This window comes from Pogona vitticeps, chromosome 9 (genome assembly GCF_051106095.1).
Source record: "Pogona vitticeps strain Pit_001003342236 chromosome 9, PviZW2.1, whole genome shotgun sequence".
NCBI lineage: Eukaryota > Metazoa > Chordata > Lepidosauria > Squamata > Agamidae > Pogona > Pogona vitticeps.
The window spans coordinates 25,211,919-25,233,083 of record NC_135791.1 but is presented as its reverse complement, the minus strand read 5'-3'; the positions used below and the strand labels follow the sequence as shown (position 1 = coordinate 25,233,083).

Here is a 21,165-nt window from a genome sequence, read left to right as displayed (position 1 = left end):
CCTTATTGTGACCTTGCAAGGGATTTTCCCATGTCTGTTTTGGGATGACTGTCCGGGGCGCTGCAGACAATACTTGCCGGATTTATCTCTCTTGCCACAATCCTTCCTAAAAATAAACAGCGAGTTACTGCTGTAGGTTAAAAACAGAAATAAGAAATGGGACATTTTAAATTAAATTAAAGTTCCAATGATGTGGGGAAGAAGAAAGAAAAACACTGACCCATACAAGCTTCCAAAAACCAGCCCGTCACTTTGAAGCAAAGGGTTGAGCTTTCAGAAGTAGACAGTCTGCATCTATGGAAGAGGGTCAGAAGTGGATTAAACATCTGTCAAAATATGGTGCTGCATCTTGTGAGCCTTTTTAGACCCGTAGCCGGGAGGGGGGGTGGTACAACATTGAAGAGGCCCCCTCTCCTGTCTCTGCCTTGTCTGCCCAGAAATGGGGCGGATTATGGAACAAGGCCTTTCATGTTGATCACACACTGGGCAGGCCGGTTCATTGAGGAGGTGGAGGTTTTTTCTAATACACTGCTCTATTTGCAAACAGATTCAGGAAGTCCAGCATTTTGTCTCTTGGTTTTAGCTCAAGGCATTCCAACATCCTGTCCATGAAGAGCTCTGGAAAATCAGCCTCGGAAATTTTGTTATTCTGTGCTTTCTTGCCAAATGTTTTCATCCGCCATTAAATCCTGCGCCTGTGAAAAAAGCAGGTGACCAGATATGCATGTTTGTTTGGTGTTGTCTCACTTACGTAAATCAGGATCAAATAACAACTTGAAGATGAGGAAAGTGACTTCTGTGTCGAGGGTTGGAATCCCCTGGATGGCAACGTACACAAAACGACTTAAACAAGGTTCCCATGAAGCAAGCACAAAACCTGGCCACTTCCAACATCAGGTTGCAAACAGTTTTGTAAATTTCGGAATACCTAGATCATGAATGACATCAGGCCCCTTCTCAGGAGGAGGGGGGTGGACTGGCTGTCTTTTTTGTTTGTTTGTTTCTAGTCTATAGAGAGGAACGTGTTTTAGATGCCTAGCTATGCAGTCCGTAGAGAAAATGAGTTCCCATCTGGTGACTCAAAATGGCAAGCTTACTTAAAAAAAAACAACCATAAAAACTTACCCAATCTGGGTCTGAAACATCGAATGGGGGAGTGCAATGCCTAGTCTTTGCCAGCCCTAAATGTGTATATTTTTACTCTGCTTTTGTTATCTCTTTTGTTGCCTTCCCCCCCCCCACCGCTGTCAATGACGAGGCTCTCCGGACCACGTGAAAGCAACTAGTGGAGGTGTAAACCACATCCCTGCCTTTGTCTTCCAGAGCTGCAGTCTTCCACCTCTGCTTGCTTGTGTTCTTTATTCACCTTTCACCGTTCCTTCCAAAGCATGCTGCAGAGAGAACCTCCTGCTGCTGCTGCTGCTTCTTGACCCTCCGTCTGCTTCTTGCATGCCTGTGCGCCCATCATCACAAGGTAAGACCCACGGTGTCCTTTGTGGCCTGTTCTGTCTGTTGAGTTTCTAGGGATGATTGTGACACTCTAGAAAAATGATGGCCTCAACTTTAAAGTTGGGGGCTTAATACAGGTGATGGGACCTGCAGGGGCTTAGAAGCCGTGGGAACCAAATAAACCTTATTTCCCGCACAGAGCAAAGGCAGAGAAGAAGCAAGGAAACCAGAACCTCAAAGCCCCGCTCTGGAGCTTCCCTGTGGTTGTACTTTGGGAAGTGATCACAGGATTGATCTCATCTAGAGATTAGGAAAGTTATATATAGAGATTTGGATTACAACTCCCAGCCATCATTAGATCACATCCCTTGAACATTGTCTTGGGGCCACCAAAAGCTTTTGCCTCTTCTTCTGAAATCAAGACAAGATAGTGTGTTTCCTTGTTAGCCAGGGGGAAGGTCTTTTGATGCTGTGGCATCCAACCGGCAAATGTTGTGTTAGCTGCACAAGTGACATGGATGGGTGATACGTGTATATTTTCATTTGGATGACTGCCATTAAGCAGCCGCCGCAGGGATGCTGTTACAAAGCTCAACACTGAGCGCCATTTTCCCTAATAGTCTGCGCACGTGGCTGACAGTTGACATGTTGTGTCATCGACAGGTGTTAATTTTATGAAATGGATTAGTTAAGATAGATTATATAGAAAGAGAAACTTTTTTGTGGGAGGTTCCTTCCCATAACTCTGGGTATTTTTGAGTCGGGTCAGAAATATTATCTCTCATTTGCTTTTCTGTTGACAAGACGTTTCTAATAGCATAGCACTTACGTAAGTGTGGGGTTGTTTTGTTTTTTTAAAGGAGGTCGCGGGAGATTTGTAGCATTTAATCATATTTATACAGAATCATGAAACAATCGAAATGAAAGGGACCCCGGGATGATCAAAACCCATTTTCTGCCAGTACAGAAAATCTGCAGCTAGAGCATCACATGGGTGGTGACACATGGGTGCCAAACCTCAAATGAAAAGGCTGCAATAAACAAACAAGAGCTTACCACAATTCAAAGCAGTCTGTTCCAGTGTTGAACAGTTCTTAACCTTGGGAAAATCCTCTTAATGTTGAGTCACAGTCTCATTTGTAATATAAATCCATAGGTCGAGATGAACTGCTGGATAGCTCAGAGGGTTAGGCATCTGGCTATGGAGCCAGAGGTTGGGAGTTCAGTTCCCCCACTGGGCCTCCTTGATAAGGACTGGACTCAGCGATCCATAGGATCCCTTCCAGCTCTGCAGGTCTAAGGTGACTAAATATTATTTAGAAAAGACGAGTCTAGTAAACATACAGGTTAAATGGTCCTGCATAGCTGAAGTCCTTTGCTCCCCAACCTATCACGGAAGGAGACAAACAGGAAGCTAAATTGTGTACAGTTTTATTCCTTCCCCCGCCTCTAAATTATACCCTGTCTCTTGTTTCCTTCATGTTTACCAAGATTACATTATCCAGAAGAAAACAGGAGTGGAGGAGGCTGACTTGCCATTTTGTTGAAACGACACTCTGAGAATTTATCCATTTTTCTCTTCGAGGTCTGCCCGTGCTGTAAATTAGGAGGCACAGGGGGCAGTTCATTCTCTTTTTTTTCTCCTCACCGGATTTTCTGCATTAAGAAAAAGGCCAAAGCCGTGAATATAGGACAGGGCTACAGGCGGAAGACTTATTTGCTCTGTACTTCCTGTAAAGGATGCAGAGCTGTGAGGATTACAAAAGGCTGGTGTGGAAAGCCTTGAGCACCACCTAACTGTAACTTCCCTCACAAAAGAGATGCTCGGCTTGGCTTGCCAGGACGCATCCTTCACACTCCTTGGAGCGTCGCGAATGTTTTCTTGCTCTCCCCGTTCTACAGGAGGACCCAACGGGGAGGGCAAAAACCTTCCAAGCCATTCAGAAGGGTGCTGTTGATGGAGGGGGTGTTCCCTTGTGTGGGGCAAAATAAGATATAAACAAAAGAGGTCTCTTCCTGTTTGCCTTATGGCTATGGCTCCCCAGAAAGCCAAGCCATCTGTCTAATGGGTTCTCCTCCTCCAGGAAGCCATTTAGAAGTTTTTTTAAAAAAGGAAACCGGGGAAGCGTACTCATTGGATGTTCCCTGTGCGCCAAGACATGGATGAAATCACCGGTGGCGCCAGCAGGAGCCTTGAGGAGAAGGAGCCTAGGTAAGTGAGCCATACTGGGGTTGGAAGTCCTTTGCAGATTGTTTGCCTTGTGCGCAGAAAGCCCCCCAAGTTCAGTGCCAGGGATCTTGAGGGACAGCCAAGGAAGGTAAGACCTTTGCCCAAAGCCCTGAAGAAACTCTTACGGGCTATCAAGTCAGCACTGACTGAGATGGAGCCCTAATGGGGCTTTAAAGAGAAGTTGGGTATCTAAAGGAGTGGCTTTACCAGGGCTCCTCATCTCTTAAGTCTCTGTGGCCAAGCGAGGATTTGAACTCGGGTCTCCTGAGGCCCAAGGCACTCAGGAGGATATTGGACTGCAAACCCCATTGGACCATGAATTTTCTCGCTCTTTTGTTTTCCTCCTTTTGAGCAGGACGCAGCCCGTCACCAATGGAAAAAGTGAGACCCCCCTCCCACTTTTGGATAGGCTTTCTCTCACACGGCGCATTTGGGAGCTTCTGGACGGCCAGCCGGCTCAAGCAGAAGAGCTGCTGTCCGCCCAAGGACCCGGGGTAAGTAGCCAGTTGAATATCCAAACCACAGGAAGTTTAACGCAGGCCAGATGGAAGAAGGACATGTGGTAGCAGTTCGTTACAGAGACTCTCCCACATTAGTTAGTTGTGATCTCACCTTTCTCAACTGGATGCCCTCCGGATGGCACAGATTACAGTTCCCAGCCAGCGTGGGCATCAGCAGCCAGATTTCTGCCACCAGTCCTTTGACTCTTGTGACCCAGTCAGTGCTGGAAGCAGGGGAAAAAAGGACGTTTGCAATTATAGTTCTAGCTGCGCCTATTTGCAGCATTCAGAATTTAGGGGGGAAAAAGAAAGCTCTTTCTCTCTGTTTTCCTGGATGTTTTCTTTTTCATTTATACATCCCACTCCCCTTTTCCATTTTTCAAATTTTTATTTATTTATTTATTATGGGTGACCAGGCATTCATCGTCACCAGAAACAGACCTGCAGGTGTCAAGACGCTTATCCTCCAGATACAGGAGGCCGTTTGCCATTTCCCCATTAAGGAGGAAAGTTCCGGTGAGTGGATTTGGGTACCGAGCGGGAGTTTTGTACTAATGGGATCTGCAGCACAGGGTAGGAGGGGAATAATATTTTTATTATTGGAAGAAGAATGAATTCAAATGGCTTCATTTATTTCAACTTGTGCTCAGAGGCTATAGGAACATAGGAAGTAGCCTTCTGCTGGTCCATCTCGCCCAGTATTTTTCAACCCTGTCAGTGGCTTTCCAAGTTTCAGACAACGTTCTCTCCGAACTCTCCAGGTATTCCCGGGTGGCCTCCCAGCCATGTACATGAACCGGGCTTCCAAAATCAAATGAGATCAGGCGTCTTCAGGATTGTACATCCGGGGTTAAGATCTGGGTTAAAATTATGAAGTGCTCTAAACTGACAGGAGGGAAAAGGCCTGTGTCATGTCTGCTGCATTGTGGAGGGTAGACCCCCAGGATCTGTTTTGTTTTCCATTCGGGTCCCAAGGACCACCTCTGGGTTCGAGGTGCCAAACAGGGGCTTGAAGAGGTGTCATCAAATTACAGAACACTTGAGCATTGATATTCCCACCAAGTTCTACCCGTGTCACTCGCGCGAGTCAGGAGGTGAGGCTGAGGAGCCTAACGCCGAGGGAGGCCCGGAAAGAAAATACAAGAAATCGGGCCTTCTCGGCAGTGGCTCCTCGCCTCTGGAATAACCTTCCCCCTGACATTCGCGCGGCTCCCTCACTGGGTACTTTTAAAAAACAACTAAAAACTTTGATGTACCGGCAGGCCTTCCCGTTTATCAACTCCTGATCCCCCTTCCTTCTTCTTCCTTAGTTCTGCCCCATCTTGTCGTAACCTTTCCTTTGTATAATTATTTTAACTGTATTGTTGTTTATTGTTGTAAGCCGCCTAGAGTAATCTTAATTGATTAGATAGGCGGGATATAAATAAAATAAATAAATAAAAATAAATAAATCGGTGCTAGACGTGAAAGATTGTCTGAATCCAAACATGTGCACCTCTGCCTTCATCCTGGATGACACTTCTTTGCTTCAATGCGCATGAAACAGCACTCGGGAGTCGTGGACGCTGACTTTTCCTACTATAAGGACTCTCCAGGATTCACACCCTGCTTCTCTTGCGGTGGTGCAGAGCTCTGACTCAGAAATCCTGCACGGCCAGGTCTCTCCTGGCTTTGAACCACAGCTCCTTCCTCCTCTTCCTCCTCCTCCCTTCCTCCCCCATGGGGGTCTCTTCCGTGGCACCACCTCCTCTACTCATATTCACACAAACACACCCACACACACACACCATTTTTCTTCTTCTTTCTAACGCCTCCCTCAACATCCATCCTGTCCTTGCGCAGTTGTTTTGCAACAAAACTTCCTCCTACATAAAAGGGGAAGAAGGGTTTTGAGAGACACTGAAGCATCTGGGCTCCTCGCCGGTCGAAGGTCTCCCCCTGTGACATCCTGGTTTCTTTCCTGTCTTGCGAGGCTGTTTGGAGAGGCTACAGAAGAGCTCCCTCTCCTCATTGCCCTTTCCCCACCCTGCTGGGGATCATTTGCGCCTTCCTTCATAACTTGTCTTCTCCTTCTCTGAACTCAGCAACAGGTGAGGAATTCTTGTTTCTCGTCTATGATGGTTTTCGCCCACTTTGCACCCGAGGATTTCTGGGCAACGCGTGCGTTGATCCTCCCCCCCTTTCCTCCCCCCCACAACAGCCCTACAAGGTAGCCCAGGCCGAGAGCCATCCAGTGCACACTTGTAGAAATTAGTGGGTGGGTGATGTGGCTGAGGAAGAAGAAGAGACACACATTTCTTTTTAGGATTAAAGGGTAATTGTTGTGCCTTGTACTTCTGGAGAGAGTTGGGTTTGCAGCTCCTGAATTTCCGTCAGGGGAGAGATAACATCATATGCCCTTTATATCTGTTTGCGTAAGATACTGAAACGGCGGGTGGGCAGGTTTTCGAGGGGTTCACATGTACTAACGGACAAACATGTTAGCCACTCGCACAAAGATACTTAATGCTGAGCCGGTTTACCTAAATAGCTCTCCAACACCCTCCTCTGGAGCCTTCGGCAAAGGTCTTGTGAGTTTAGAGGTGCGTGCGGTTGAACCCAAGATAATCTCCACGCTCCGCATGTGCTGGGACTGTTGATCTAGGAACGGTTCTGTCTTGTTAAGACACCGGTTACCTTTCCTTGCAGGCAGGCAGGCATGTAACTCTGTGCTGTCCCCTTAATTCTCTCCTTGGCTTTTTTACCCAAGACTGGAAGATAATACAAGAGACTTGGGGGTGTAGGGATTGTCTGTACCCAAGCAGGTGTGTTGCTAGTGAGTTCTTGGGCCCTCACCTGCACCCTCCCAGAGTGGGATGAAGAGAGCACGGGGGGGGGGGGGAAAGCACCCCCATATGCATTGCAGACCCCTGTGCAGAGTCTGTTCATGCTGCCTGAGGCCATTGCATTGCTCTGCCTAATGATAGGGCCAATCCTGGTCAGGATTCAAACATTTTATTGCAAAGGAGCTCAAGATGTCTTTGTCTAATAAGGAAGGAAAGCACCTTGCTTCTAATACTTCAGAGTTTTTTAATGACTGTTCATTTACGAGAAACAATTTTCTTCATTCTGCCTGTCTTGGTAATATTACGCATATTTGTGTGTGTGTGTTCATTGCATAGGGGACATGGTGGTGCTGCGGGTTAAACCGCAGAAGCCTCTGTGCTACAAGGTTGGAAGATCAGCAGTCGTAAGATCAAATCCACACAACAGAGGGAGCTCCTGTTGCTTGTCCCAGCTCCTGCCAACCTAGTTGTTCAAAAGCATGTAAAAATGCAAGTAGATAAACAGGTACCACCACGGTGGGAAGGTCACGGTGGTCGGTGTCTAAGTTGCACTGGCCACGTGACCACAGAAACTGTCTACGAACAAACGCTGGCTCTACGGTTTGGAAACGGGGATGAGCACCGCCCCCTAGAGTCGGACACGACTGGACTCAATGTCAAGGGGAACCTTTACCTTATTCATTGCATGCATGGATTGTCTTCTCTGGTCCTCAGTTTCCTCCTCGTCTCGTGTATTGATTGGTAAACATTTGGGCAGGAGCTTTTAAAAGGGCGGTTCTGAGATCTCAAGTATTTTACAAATCAAATCAACCCTCTCATTATCTTGAGAAGCAATTGTGATAAAGAGAGACTGAGGTGGGGGAAGGCAGTGACACAGGAGGCTCATTGGGCTTTCTTTCTATCTCTTTTGATTAGATACCAAGATTTGCAGGCCCTGTTGTGGGGGTGGGGGGGTCTGTTGCATCGTAAGATCTTCTATCTTGTCCGGCTGGGCTTCACATACCGTCACCTGAGTTGGCACTTAGTTCCCGGGTCTCATGGATTGATTGGTCCAGAGACCGGTGATAGGAATGAAGAATCTCTGAGCATCCCTACAATATTTTTCTGCCATCCACTTCCGGGTTTAAGAGAAGACTTCAGCCAGCCATTCCAGGATACCTCCTCTGTGTCTCTTCACCAACCTCCGCTTCTCCCAAATAATTTGTCAGTCTGTATTAAAGAGGGGTGGTGGTGGTGGAACTAGAACGTACGAATCTTAACGAAAGCTGCTCTTGGTCAGACCTTCCCGTATTGCTCTGCCTTGTTTTGATGCCTCTCTTTCCCACAGCTGTTTATCTGGAGGGTTCCCTGCTGCGCTTTAGAGATCTATTGGAACTGGTCGGCTTTTACCTTGTGAGCCGGTGAGTAGCCGCAAAGGGGTGCTTGGCTGGTGGGAGAAGGCCCCTTGCTCCCCTCACTCTGGCCGGGTGTTGTTTCCCCCAAAAGGGTGTGTCACCGCCTGTTCTCCTTTCTCAGGGATATCCTGCCCTGCCCGTTGAGAATCCCAGATGGGCTTCGACTTCCCAGCAAGCCCGAACTAGATGCCGTTGCTGCACTGGGCATGAGTGAGTGAAACTATGGGGGGGGGAAGGGTGTATGGGAGGACAGGGGGTGAGAGGGGAGTAGTTTAGGGCCTGTTTGGTTTGAGCCAAGGACTGGTTGCTTGGCCTTTTGCCTGGGTGTGAGATCTTAGTCTTCATTCCATCATGGAAATCTCATTTATCAAATGGATTGGCTTCCTCGGCCCTGTCTGCTGATGGTATACTGTGAATTATCTAACCGACTAAGCTGTTGTCATGCTTTACGTGGCCATCTGCCAAAGCAACCTAATTGGCTATTCTGTGTGGTTGGTTTCATTATTACTGATATACAGTAGGACTGTGATATCTGGGCGGGGGGGGGGGAGGGATCGGTTCCAAGCCACCACCCCACCCCATGCTGAAAAATGCAGAAGCAGCAAACACCGTCCATTGCATGGTCGCTGTCTCCTTCTAGTGGCCAGTTCTGGTAAATACATCCTTGAAATAGGTATAAACATATACAGTATTTCTGGGGTTTTTTAATTTAGTATTTTCAGGCAGTTGATAAGTGAATCAGCCGATAGTGATCCCATGGATAGGGGGTCCTACTGTACTGTCTTAATGCAAAAAAAACCTCAAACCTTTAAAATGAATAGAATCAGTTAAGAAAACAGTTGCTGCTCAAAGTTAAATAAAAAAATAAAGCTGGTTATATATTACAGCAGTTTCATTGGTTCCTCTCTATTCCTACTTAACACACCCACCCACCCCGTTTTGGCAGTTCTGTGCCTTCTAACTCCTGTGGGAAAGCAGGTATCCTTCTGGTAAAGCTCTGTCTTTCTCTGGGCTAAATGAGATGATACGATTAACACATTAGTGGAAATAGCACCTCCTAAAGAGGCCAAAGATGTCCGCTTATCCTAGCCTGATCCACGTTGACGTGTTGCTTTTATTTTCTGATAGGCGAGCAAGAGGTCAAATCATGGGAAACGTGCATTTTCCTTAATGTTTAACTGGATCCCGCTCTGCTCCCAAGCTGGGAACTTGCCCTGGTTTGCATGTGCTTACCTATTAAAAGGACAGGAAAACCACCCACAAAAAAAAGCAAGCAGGCTTAGCATTCTCTGCCCCTCGTCCCACTTGCGTTGTTGTTTCCTTGGCAGAATTCTGGACGATGCCCCTTAAATCTGGCAGTGGGCCGTCGTCCGCCAAAGCCGATGACAGACCGCCGGGGCCGCACAGAGATCCTCCGGAATCCAGCCAGCCAGCCTGCTCCATCCAAGTGACGTCCGAGGAAGGGGCATTGTGCATCATCAACCCGCTGTTTCTCTCAGTGCACAGTGACAGTAGTTGGTTGGACCTGGCAACGAGCCAGGGCCGACTGAGCAGGAGGAGGAGGAGGAGAACCCAGCAGGGTTCAAATGGCTGGATAGAAGCTGCCTCCAAGAAGCAAGGGTCATCTTTGGAAGGTTTAGACCATCCGGGGCCTCTGGAGGAAGAGAAGGAAGTGGGAAAACGTAAGTAAAAGCAGCTTACATTAGTAGTAGAGCCAGTTCCAACTGAATTCAGGCTGAATCAGAGAGACATTTGAAGCAGTGGTGGGGCCCTAAAAGGAGCGAATTGAGCCGGCCACCGAGGGCCATGCCGGCTGGGGAATTCTGAGATTGGTAGTCTCCAAAATATAATATTCCCAGGCTCTAGATCTGTTTTTCATGAGGGTTTTAATGACTTTATATTTGATGTTGTTTTTAGTTGACTCCCTTGGCAGTGGCTTTTTATAGGAGAAAGGCTGGATTTTTAAAAATGTCATAAATAAATAAAACGAAAGAGGGCAGTTAAGCCTGCCAACCAGTGTTTGGCTAGCCTGCCAATAAAACTGTATTCTGGGAGGTAACTCTAGGTTGTCATCTGATACAAGAGGGCACTGTTTTCAAAATTAAGGATTAGTCGTTCATCCAGTGGATAGAACGTTTTTACGGTGATCAGTACACAGATGGAGTTTTGAGATGTGAACCCACTGCGGAAATAGTGCTGCAAAATACGAATGAGCCTCAGTTCACCTGTCTATAAAATGGAAATAGTACGTTTTTGGGACGAGTGAGACAGGCTTCATTGGCAAAGCAGCATAAATGAAAACACCACATGGCCACAATTTAGTTCATTGTGCTTCTTTCTATCCTGTCTGTATCCCAGATGACCCTCCAAGTTCCTCATCCTCTACGTGGCCGAAACGCCTGGATTGCCCCCTGTCCATGCGCAGTTCTGAAGCGGTCTCTGAGGATTCACTGCTCACCTCCGAATGTCCCCAGAAAGAGATCCGAACTCCGCACCGCGTGTCCTGGATTGAAGGCATTCCTGCTGGAACCCCTCCTGCTGGCGTGCTGGAAAAATCCTATTCTGAATTGTCTTTGCTGAGCGAAACCCTGTTGCCGCCGCCCCTCCTCGAACTCGATTCGCTCTCTCTCAGCAGCGCCGAGGACGACGCCGACAGTCCCCTCCTCACCCCGGCCACGCCACAGGCCAGGCAGCGACGGTCATCCGCCCTGTTGACCTACAAGGTGCTCCACCGCCTCTCGGCCGTCAGCAGCACCCTCGGCAGCTTCCTCTCTGCAGAGCGCAGGATCTCCAGGCGGGTGCAAGAGCTGGCTCAGGATCCAACCTCTTATGTGGGAGGGCTTGTGCAAAGCTTCGTGGGGCACATCCTGCGGGGGGCTGGGGCACGGCACCCCACCAGCACGGACATGCTACAGGAGATCCGGCAGATGATCAGCAATCTGAAGGGTTACTTGTGTGAAAGTTCGGAACTGCACGCCATCTGCGAACACAGCGAAGGGGAGGAGATGGACCTGGGTAAGTGGGAGGGTTGGGCGGGGCTGGAAAGAGGGGCCAGGGAGATCCTTGAGGGCCTTCCATTCTGAGTGGGTTGTGCTTGCAAAGCAGTAGGCTTTGCAGAGTCTAAGCTGATTCTGCCCCACCGACCTGGACAGTGCACACCTCGTTTTCCCTAGTGGGCAGTAATCAGCCCCAGGAAAAGTTGCTCTCCTGTTTTTTTATACTACTTCTCCCAGGATCCACCAGCTGGCTGGCGGCTGCTAGGAACTGTAGGGTTGGAAAAATCCCCCCACTTGTGCTCAGTGGTTGAGGTCTCTGGGTGCATAGCCAGAGGTTGGGACTTTGATTCCCCCACTGGGCCTCCTGGGAGAAGAGCCAGCCTGGGTAGCCTTGGGCAAGCTGCACACAGTCCCAGGGCTCCCCCTAGAGGCAAGGAATGGGAAACCACTTCTGAGTCTTCTTGTACCTAGAAAGCCCTGAAAAGGATTGCCATAACTCAGAATGGACTTGACCGCCTTTGTGATTATTCCCAGCCTTTTGGAGACTCAGCCACAGGGTAGGGCCGGCCCTACTATTAGGGGAAGAGCTGTGTAAGCCCCATGGCCCGTCCCAGCCTGTGGCCTTCAATGCTGCGGAGGAGGACGTCACTCGTTTTGAAGGAAGGTTTCACTTTTTGCAAATACGACGGCTCAGGCATGAAAGGATGCCCTCATTCATCTCTTCTTTTAAACAAAACAAGACAGACCTGGTCATGGGGGTTCTTATTTGCCTCTTGTCATGGATTGTTTAGGCCCTTAGGTATCATTTTAGGCCCTTGTCCTTAACTCTTGTTTGAGCTCCTACAGTGGTATCAGCCGTTTTGTATTTTCATTATTTAGGGAGTATAAATAAGGACGCACATCCTGTCTCCGTTGGGCTCAGGATGATTCATGTAGATTAAGGTTGTCCTGTTTTGACTTCACAACAGTCCTGTAAGGTAGGTGAGAGAGAGAGAGAGAAGAGTTTGGCCCATGACCTTTGGCAAGTGATTTAAGTTCTGTTGCCCCCTGTTATGGGACAGATAACTGGAGCCCTGGGTCTGCTTTCCGAGCAAGTTGATCATAAATATCTCTCGCCATATCTGTGAACAACCGAAAATACCTCTGTGGTTTCCACTCAGAGCCATGGCTGGCTTGCGACATCATCCGTTGACATGTAAGCAGGAGCACGGTGCTGTTGAAACCACGGGCTTCTCTGTGGTTGGACTTCTCGCGCATGCAGCGCCGTCTTCAGCAGAGGCCGTTGGAGGAGGAAGAGGGAACATACGGTGTGTGAAGAGGAAACCAAATAGCTTCATATAGACGAGGAGGGGGGAACCACTCCAGACCCAAACAGTCTTTGCATCCTTTATGCTCCTTTACAGGTTAGGTTATCCGTGCAGCAAGAATGAGCATTTAGACAACATTTCCCCACTTGGCGTGGGAGTGTCCGCCCAGAACTAAGAGCTTTCCCTGCTTGGTGAAAGAAGGAGAATACTTAGACATTACAGAGGGGAGTGGCTGATAGATCAGATCTTTAGAAGTCTGTGCAGCAGGGTAGCCGAGATCTGTGGTCTGTGTTTACCTTTACATAATTTGCACAAATGTGAAATGTCAAATCAGTGGGAAGTATCTTACTGTCTCACAGGCAGAGAGGAGAAGGCTGTGTTTCTGCATGAAAATTAGGCAAGTGAGGTTTTAGATTCTTGGGGTAAAGCATCTTCTCCAGATCCTGATCTCTGTAACGGAAGTTAGGCCTTGACTCCAGGGTCTCTCTCCTTTCTTCTAATTCTTCTTAGGTTCCGTAGTGGAAGGCGCCCTGTATAAATGCCTCCTGAAGCCCCTCCGGGATGCGATCTACGCCCAGCTGCTGGACTTCCGCTCCCGTGACGGGACACTGAGCAGGTTGCGTGAACACCAGCGCACCATGACACAGCAGAGCCTGGCCCAGCTGGGCGTGGCGGCTGGCGTGCCTGACAGTGCCGGCTTGGAGCGGATCCAGACCAAGCTGAGCCTCATGCACCAGGCTTACTCACCCAAAAAGAAGGAGACCCAGATGCTTAAAGTCTGCAAGATGCTCTACGAAGCCATGAACCAAACTGCTGGCAGGACAGGTAGGAAGGAAGTCGGACAGGTCTGTTATACAGAGCATAAGTCTGTAAGCCGACTGCAGTGAAGGTCGGGGGAAGAGAGAAGGAGGATGTGTTGGAACGTAAGGATCTGAGCTCCAGCATCCTCGTTACCCAAGGGACCCAGAGGTGTTAGTTAGCACTTACCGAGAAATCAACTTGTAAAATGAAGGTGATAAGTCATAATCAAAACAATCATATTCTTCTAAAATTGGTTCCATTTATTAGCTCCCCAGTCTCAAGAGAAGCTCTTCAGATGCTCCACCACTGCCGTTCAGTTTTGTTATGGAGTAGCTTATTGGGAGAAGTGGTGGACTTGCATCTAAGGCAGGGGTTCCCCACCTCAGGTCACCCAGATGTGGTTCTTAGACACACACACCCAGCTCCCAGAAGCCTTCACCATCGGTGCTTGTGCTGGCCATGGTTTCTGGGACAGTCTCAGTCCAAGAACATCTGGGTGACCCGAGGCTGGGAAACCACCGCTGTAAAGGAATTGAAGTGCTCTTTGATCCAGTGTTGGGCCGTTTGTTTTGCTTAAATGTTTTGGGAAAAGGAAAGTTAAATTTTTTTTTAGTCAGAGGCTTCTCATTCTGCCCATTGTACCTGTCATTGGCCTCATTCTACCTCTAGGCCTTAGAACCGAAGCTAAGTTTACAAGAACCTTCCCTGGACCTTTTTCCATAGATAAGCTTTAGGAGAAGATTTTTCCCCCTTTTCTCTACACCATGTGCCCCACAGGCTTTCTCTGACTGTGAACTTCGACATATTTTTTCTCCCCTCAACTCTGACATTCTTTTGCCTTCTATTTTTGGAAGAGGCCTTTGGAGCTGACGACTTCCTGCCGGTTCTGATCTACACGCTGGTGAACTCGGACATTGCTTCCGTGCAGTTGGACGTAGAGTACATGATGGAGTTGATGGACCCTAGTCAGCTGCAAGGAGAAGGTAAACCGGCTGGGTCGAATCAGAATTATTTCCTGGGGTTCTTCTCCTCTGTTAATCTGGGCTTGAGTTGGGGGCTCAGATATAAAATATAGAACTTGCTAAATGTTTCCAGATATTCCTACATAGACTATGAGTTGAGAAGAGGATAAAGCATGCAGAAGGCAGACTTTGGCTAAATGCTTATTCTTTTGATATAGCACTTTGTTTTCATACCTCATGAATTAGGGTTAGTGGAACTGCACTTGAGTTGTTGTTGTTTAGTCGTGTCTGACTCTTTGTGGCCTCATGGACCAGAGCACGCCAGGCCCTCCTGTCTTCCACGGTCTCCCAGAGTTGGGTCAAATTCATGTTGGTCGCTTCGATGACCCTGTCCAACCATCTCCTCCTCTGTCGTCCCCTTCTCCTCTTGCCTTCACCCTTTCCCAACATCAGGGTCTTTTCCAGGGAGTCTTCTCTTCTCATGAGATGGCCAAAGGATTGGAGCCTCAGCTTCAGGACCTGTCCTTCCAGTGAGCACTCGGGGTTGATTTCCTTCAGAATGGATAGGTTTGTTCTCCTTGCAGTCCAGGGGACTCTCAAGAGCCTCCTCCAGCACCACAGTTCAAAAGCATCAGTTCTTCAGCGGTCAGCTTTCTTTATGGTCCAGCTCTCGCTTCCATACATCACTACAGGAGAAACCATACAGATATTAAAAAGAAACAAATACCACTGAGAAATGGTAAAGCAGAGCGCTGCTAAAAGCACATTGAAAGCAATAAGAGCCTTAAAATGGGTTGAGTTACAGCATTTTTGTTTGTGATTAAATTATACTTGCATATGGCCAGGTCCCCATCTTCGGAAAGATTTCAGTGCTGCAGCACACCGAGGGTCCTTTCACTTGCGTTCTTCCTCCTGGTGATGGTTTCCCCCTCTTCCTTCCATGCCAACAGGTGGCTATTACCTCACAACCTGGTTCGGGGCCCTCTATCACATTGCAAACTTCCAGCCGGCTGCTATGGTGACTCGGCAGATCAGTATCGAGGCCCAGCACTCCATCCATCAGTGGCACCGCCGTCGCACCATCCACCACCACCACCACCACCAGGCTAAGCGGACTCCTTCGCAGGTGTGTGATTTCTGAACAGAGAGCCGCGGCAGTGGGGGCAGAAAAGTAGGAAGAACCATGATTCCAGGTTCCTGTTCTTCAGCTATGACAGGGGTATCAGACATCGAAAAGCCCCTGTTCCTCTGAGGTCCCCCTAAACCAGAGTTCAAGTCGAGGGAGGGTTTGCATGAAACATGCTGCCAAGTGGACCATCGTGAGACCAGATCCCCTTCTCTGAGGATGGCACATGGTCTCTAGAGCAGGGTGGCCTGAAAAAAAACACCCCTTTTTCTGCATCTTCTTTTCTCTATGGATGCAAATAAAAGAGGGGTTTTTTCCTGGCAAGAATGGCCCACTCCAAGCTGTAACTGCTTAGCTATCTCTCCATGAATTCCTGTGTGTTACTTGCTTTGTTACACCCATCTTTTTCCAGTGAGCTGACGGAGGCGCACGCAACTCCCGGCTGCCTCTTTTTTTTATCCTCGGAAAAGTTATGTGAGGTAGGACAAGCAGAGAGAGGCCGACTGGCCCGAGGTGATCCAGGGAGCTTTTATTTTGAGAGCTCTTGTCACTAACCCCTTGCTCTCCCTTCCTTCAGAACACCCTCTATGTCTCCCTTCACGAACCCTTCAGCAACCAAAAGACGGTCGCGGTCTCCGAGGATACTACGGCGGCGTCGGTGTGTGCAGCATGTGCCGAGAAGTACGGCGTCTCCGACCGTGAGGCCTACGGCTTGTTCTTGGTCTCGGGGGAATCGTCCCAGCTCTTAGCAGAGGGCAGCTACCCTCAGAGGCTCCACCTGGAGAGCCTCCAGTCCAAAGGAGCCCCTGTGAATTTTGTTTTCAAGCTCAAAGGCGGAGCCCTGCCCACCGACACTCCCCTTTCTCGTCAGAACCCAAACGGCTTGACGGGGTCCCAAGAACCCCTTGAAGAAGCGGGCAGAGGGCAGTCGGAGGTGGATGGGATCTGAGTTTTGAGACTTTCCAAAAACTTTCCGTTTCAACACAGAAGAACGGCCAAGGGTTCTGGGCTTCTGGCTTGGCCCAATTTTTAGGAAAAGCTCAGACCTTCGGGAATAAAATTCCATTCGGAAAGAGATTGGCCTGAAATACTGGTACTGAAATTATCTGGAGGGTGCTCATCCGCTCCCCCCCCCCCCCGATAGGAGGGTGTAGGACCAGAATCAACCGACCATGCTTCAATGGCATGCTCATTTTCTCTCTCTCATCACCACCCATGGCCCCTTGAAGTGAAAGCAGGGCTCCTTCTTACGTTTAAACAAGGCAAGGAACCATCACTCAGTGGTAAGAGCACATGCTGTCCAGGCTGTTGGCCTCATCCTTAAACCCCAACAGGACTGCCTCTCTGTTCCCATCTGAGCCTTCCTCTCTGTTCGGGTCCGTGGTTGTCACAAGGTTCTTGCTGGGTGAGCAAATTCTGCTTCTCCTTCATGGCCTCTGTGAATCCCACATTGTGGGTGTTTGTGCACCGGCCTGAAATCCATCAGAACGTTTTAGAGCTTAGGGAAAGAATATTGGAGCAGCCTTCCTCCCTAGCGGCTATCCCTCCATTCCCTCTACCCAGCTCTGAGGAGGCTTCTCGGGATGTCTTGTTAGTATCTACTTTGTCTGCTTCGCTTTGTGCATGTCGCTTTGTTTTTCCCAGTTCGGAATCTGACGCTCCCCCACCCTGCCCGCCCCAAAGAAAACATGAACGAGGGCCCTTCCCTGCCCCGTCAGGACACCCACCCCAGCCAGGAACTTCAGCGTGAACACTTTGCAATTCTTTAGTAAGCTCAAGGGCTGATCCTCCCTGATCTTGTCATCACACCACTGCCTTCCGTGGTAAACAAGAGTGGCGACGCGAGGAGGAAGTGGCAGGAAAGTTGGTGCCAGCAGCATCTCTTCTGATCTCGACGCCCAGCTGGCCTTTCTCTAGTCTCTTTCAGCGGTGCAGGGAGTCCTTAAAGTCTTGGCTAAAGTTCTGTCCAATTATTTTATGAAAGCAACTTCTTCAGATCCAGGGCTTGTGAGGTTTTCTTAAAAAATCAGGATGGGGTTTTTTGTCGGTTGGGTCCAGAAATTCAGAAATCGAAGCTGTAAAACGCAGCCTGTGGAGGCACAGAAGTGGAATCTTTTCCTCAAATGTTGAATGGCCAAGTGGGCTATGGTTCAAAGCTCAAGTCACAGCTTCCCGTGGAAGGTTTGGGTTTGAATCCCACTTCTGTCAAGGAATTTAATCTTCTTTGTTTCCTCTGCAAGCTGTATGGAATCGTTGTTTCAGGGCTGGACTGGGCTCAGGAGGACCCAGCTTTCAAATCCTCATGCAGCCACGAAGCTGCCTTCATGGCTTGGACTGATCCCTACCCCCCGCAGGGCTGGTGCGAGGATAAAGAGAAGGGGGAGCCCCCTGGAGCATCTAGAAGAGGAAAAACTAGGTAGCAAAGGGCGAGTGTCCCTGAAAGGTTTCATCCGAAAAGGTTGGTCTTCAGGAGAGAAGCAGATTGAGAATCTGTACTAATAATCAAGTCTGGGATCACAATGTTGGAAGGAAAAATGCACCTCGGAGTGTCCTCAAGAGAGCAGCTTTTTCAGTTCATGCTAATTTTAATATGTCCTTATCCTTTATTCCCTTCCCTACTAATTTTTTAAAAATCTGTGCAAATCCTATATTTAGCCAGCAGAGGGCAGTTTATCTCGTTTGCCCCTGCGTTGTCGTCTGGTGGTTCTGTGTGGTTCTGGTTCTTTTTGTTGCAGATTGGCTTAGATCCTAACAGGCGTTTGCACCCACACAAGTGGACAGTATTTCTTGCTGGACCTCCCTGGGATTGTCCTGGTGTCGTCAATCCCCATGCATCTGGAATGGCGCTCTCTGAAGCCTCGAACAGAGGGCCCATCTTTTTGGCTCTTCCCCACCTCTTTTGCTCTTTCTCCTTTCTCCCTCCTTGTCCGCGGGATGTGGAGCGGTGGCCCTTGACCAGCAGGAAAATACAGTGGTGCCTCGCTAGACAGCTACCCTGCATGACAGTTTTTTCACTAGACATTGACTTTTTTCCCCTATGGGGGAATTTTGCTGGACAATATTTGGTCCCTACTTCGCAAACCGATTTTCGCTAGACAACGATTTTGACAGCTCCCTCCGCGCTCGCAAAATGGGTGTTTTTGGGACCTAAGCTTCGCAAGACAGCGATTTAAACAGCTGATCGGCGGTTCGCAAAGCCCCTTTCCTATGGCCGATCTTCGCTAGACAACGATTCTTCCCCATTGGAACGCATTAAACAGGTTTCAAATTATTCCAATGGGGAAAGCGAGGTCCATGAGCATCTAAAGTGCATTGAAGTCCTTTGGCGCACGAGGTGAACTTTCTCCCAATGCCTCTACCTTCTCTCAGCAGAAGAGCGGAGCAATGAGGACTTAAAATAACTAAGCTGTCAGGACACCTCAAATCAGATGACAGAGGCAGGGCCAGCCTTGGTGAAAAAAGTTGCTCTCCAGCAGAAGTTCAAGCTATGGAGGGACTCGGCCGGGCCCAGAGGGGGTGTGTGCAACCGGTGGGAGAAGGGGGACGCCATTCCCAAAGTGTGGGGGGATCCTGCCACAGGCTTGCCAGACACCCCCTCTGCACCTGCCTTCAAAAGAGATCAGGAGTTCAGTTTCTGGCATCTCTTCCATCCCACGCAGGTGTGTTCCCCTAAGCCAAGGCAGGGAGAGAAGATCCACTGGCAGTGGGAATGGAGATGAGGAAGTTTCTGTTCTCTTTTTCCCCACCCGCCTGCCTGCACCATGCTGTCTTCAGAGAGAGCCTTTCCCCCCAAGTTGGTTTTCCAGCCGGCAGAGTCCTGTGCAGGCAAGTCTGCTGTGGAGCACTCCTAAAGCCCACGCCCCCCCCCCAATCTGGGGCAGTGAGTTTCCTCCCTCTTCCTTTCTTCTCCCTTTCACACAAGCAACTCTGCAAACAGGTGCAAGCCTGCCGGAGGGCAGGGAGGCCAAGGTGCTCTGTCACCAGACGTTTCCGATCTTGTCTCCCTGGCGTTCTCGCTTGCCTCCTCCTCCTCACCACCACCACCCAAAATCCCAGGAATTCCCAGCCACGTGGAACAGCCTCTGTGATGCCAGGTGGCAGACTGAAAAAGCAGCATGCTTGAAAACCCATCATCTCGGCTTAAAATGGCAAATGCAAGCTGGTGGGTTAGGTTTCTCCTCCACCTTTCTTTCTTGAGGGAGACATAGGTAAGGGTCTTGCTAAAATTCTGGAGAGCCTCTGCCTGTCGGAGCTGGCCATCGCACCCCAGATCGCCCGGTGGCCTCACCCAGCATAAGGCAGCCTCTTCACGGAGCTGTAGACCAGGGATTTTTGTTGTTCCAAAAATGGTGCATCTCTCACCTGTTATCTCCCATTTTCCAGCCCCCAAAACCAAATAAGTGTAACTGGTTATTTATCTTATCAGCTGGTATGGCACCCTCTGGTAAAGTTGAGTCTCAAAGAAGCAAAGCTACTTTGAAAAAAATCTGGGCTAGGAGAGAGACAAGCAACATCGGCTAGCACAGGGGTGGGCCATTAATTTCTATGGGGGGGCCACATGAAAAATCTGAACTGTGTTCGGGGGCCGAACCAACTTTACTTAAAAATAAAATGAAACAGTGGTGTTATGATTGTTTTTATTTTAGCTTGTCAATCTTAACAAATACTAAAGAGGTTTTTTGCGGTATGTTAAAGATAAGCAACTGAGCAACTTTACACAAAAAGCTATAAATGGTTTTGATGTTCAAGACTGTCCGCAGGCCGGACAAGAGTGGCTCGCGGGCCGTATGTGGCCCTCGGGCCGCACTTTGCCCAGGTCTGGACTAGAAGTTCAGTGGTCCCTAGAAGGGGTGGGGGGTCATGGTCTCTCACTGTGAGCCTTTTAACGCATCTCTATTTGGGGCAAAACTTTTCAGGTGTTCCAGGGACCCCAATAACCTTGATTCAGCTCCTATTCCTTCTCCTCTCCCTGTACCTCTGGCGTAGAACTTTTCCCAGATCTTTTAGAGAGTGCAGTTCTCCGTTTGAAATGATATCCGAGAACCATCGTCTTTCTGAACTTGCTTCCCCTTGGAAAAACTCTCCAGCCCACGAGAACAATCGTGTCTGGCTGGTCCCGAGGCTAGTGGGTTCATCTGCCTCCTGGCAGGGCTGGCCGCCTTCCCCAACACTCTGTATTCGCTATCCGCGAAAGCAGTGGCCGCTTTGTGGGCAGCCCCAAATCCTTCAGCTCGTTTTGGTATTCTCAAACTAGGCTACCGTGACCAAGAAGATTTGATCCCTTGGGGAGATTTCCTTGTTTGGACTACAATTCTCAGAAGTTCAGCCCCCCAGTTAGTATCGCCAAGATCCTCCTTCCTTCCTTCCAAGTGTTCAGACTCTGCATCGTCTCTGCCAGCATCCATGCATCCTAAAGATGATTGGCCTGGAGGATTGCAAGCAGTTGCGGAAAATGTAACTTTTGCAAGCACTGGCTCTCGCAGGCATAATTCAGGGGGTCACAAAGTAGAGGGCAGAGCTGGTTTGGATAGCTCAGGGGTCCAGGTCTCTGGCTGCTGAGACGGGTTGAGAGTTT

At 49.0% G+C, this 21,165-nt stretch overlaps 1 protein-coding gene across 3 annotated transcripts; it reads left to right on the top strand.

The window, feature by feature from the left end:
- The first annotated feature begins 41 nt into the window (after positions 1-41).
- RINL (Ras and Rab interactor like) lies at positions 42-16,678 on the top strand. Of its 3 annotated transcripts, XM_072979896.2 has the most exons (13): positions 815-897; positions 1,388-1,474; positions 3,534-3,661; positions 4,035-4,173; positions 4,596-4,695; positions 8,332-8,404; positions 8,520-8,608; positions 9,727-10,080; positions 10,757-11,413; positions 13,212-13,526; positions 14,357-14,485; positions 15,415-15,590; positions 16,168-16,678. In XM_072979896.2, the coding sequence occupies exons 3-13, from the start codon at positions 3,588-3,590 to the stop codon at positions 16,537-16,539; spliced, it is 2,478 nt and encodes an 825-aa protein (XP_072835997.2). In that variant the 5' UTR covers positions 815-897; positions 1,388-1,474; positions 3,534-3,587; the 3' UTR covers positions 16,540-16,678. The 3 variants fall into 3 exon arrangements, with proteins under 3 accessions (XP_078236136.1, XP_072835997.2, XP_078236137.1); XM_078380010.1 differs by having other exon boundaries at positions 42-1,474; XM_078380011.1 differs by lacking the exon at positions 815-897 and having other exon boundaries at positions 969-1,474; positions 2,941-3,661.
- The last annotated feature ends 4,487 nt before the right edge of the window (positions 16,679-21,165 follow it).

Excerpts from the sequence above, each read along its gene's own strand:
- RINL (XM_078380010.1), top strand. The coding sequence starts at position 3,588 with ATGTTCCCTGTGCGCCAAGACATGGATGAAATCACCGGTGGCGCCAGC. Across the intron at positions 4,696-8,331 it reads CATTAAGGAGGAAAGTTCCG|CTGTTTATCTGGAGGGTTCC; the intron begins GTGAGTGGATTT and ends TCTTTCCCACAG. Across the intron at positions 13,527-14,356 it reads CCAAACTGCTGGCAGGACAG|AGGCCTTTGGAGCTGACGAC; the intron begins GTAGGAAGGAAG and ends TATTTTTGGAAG.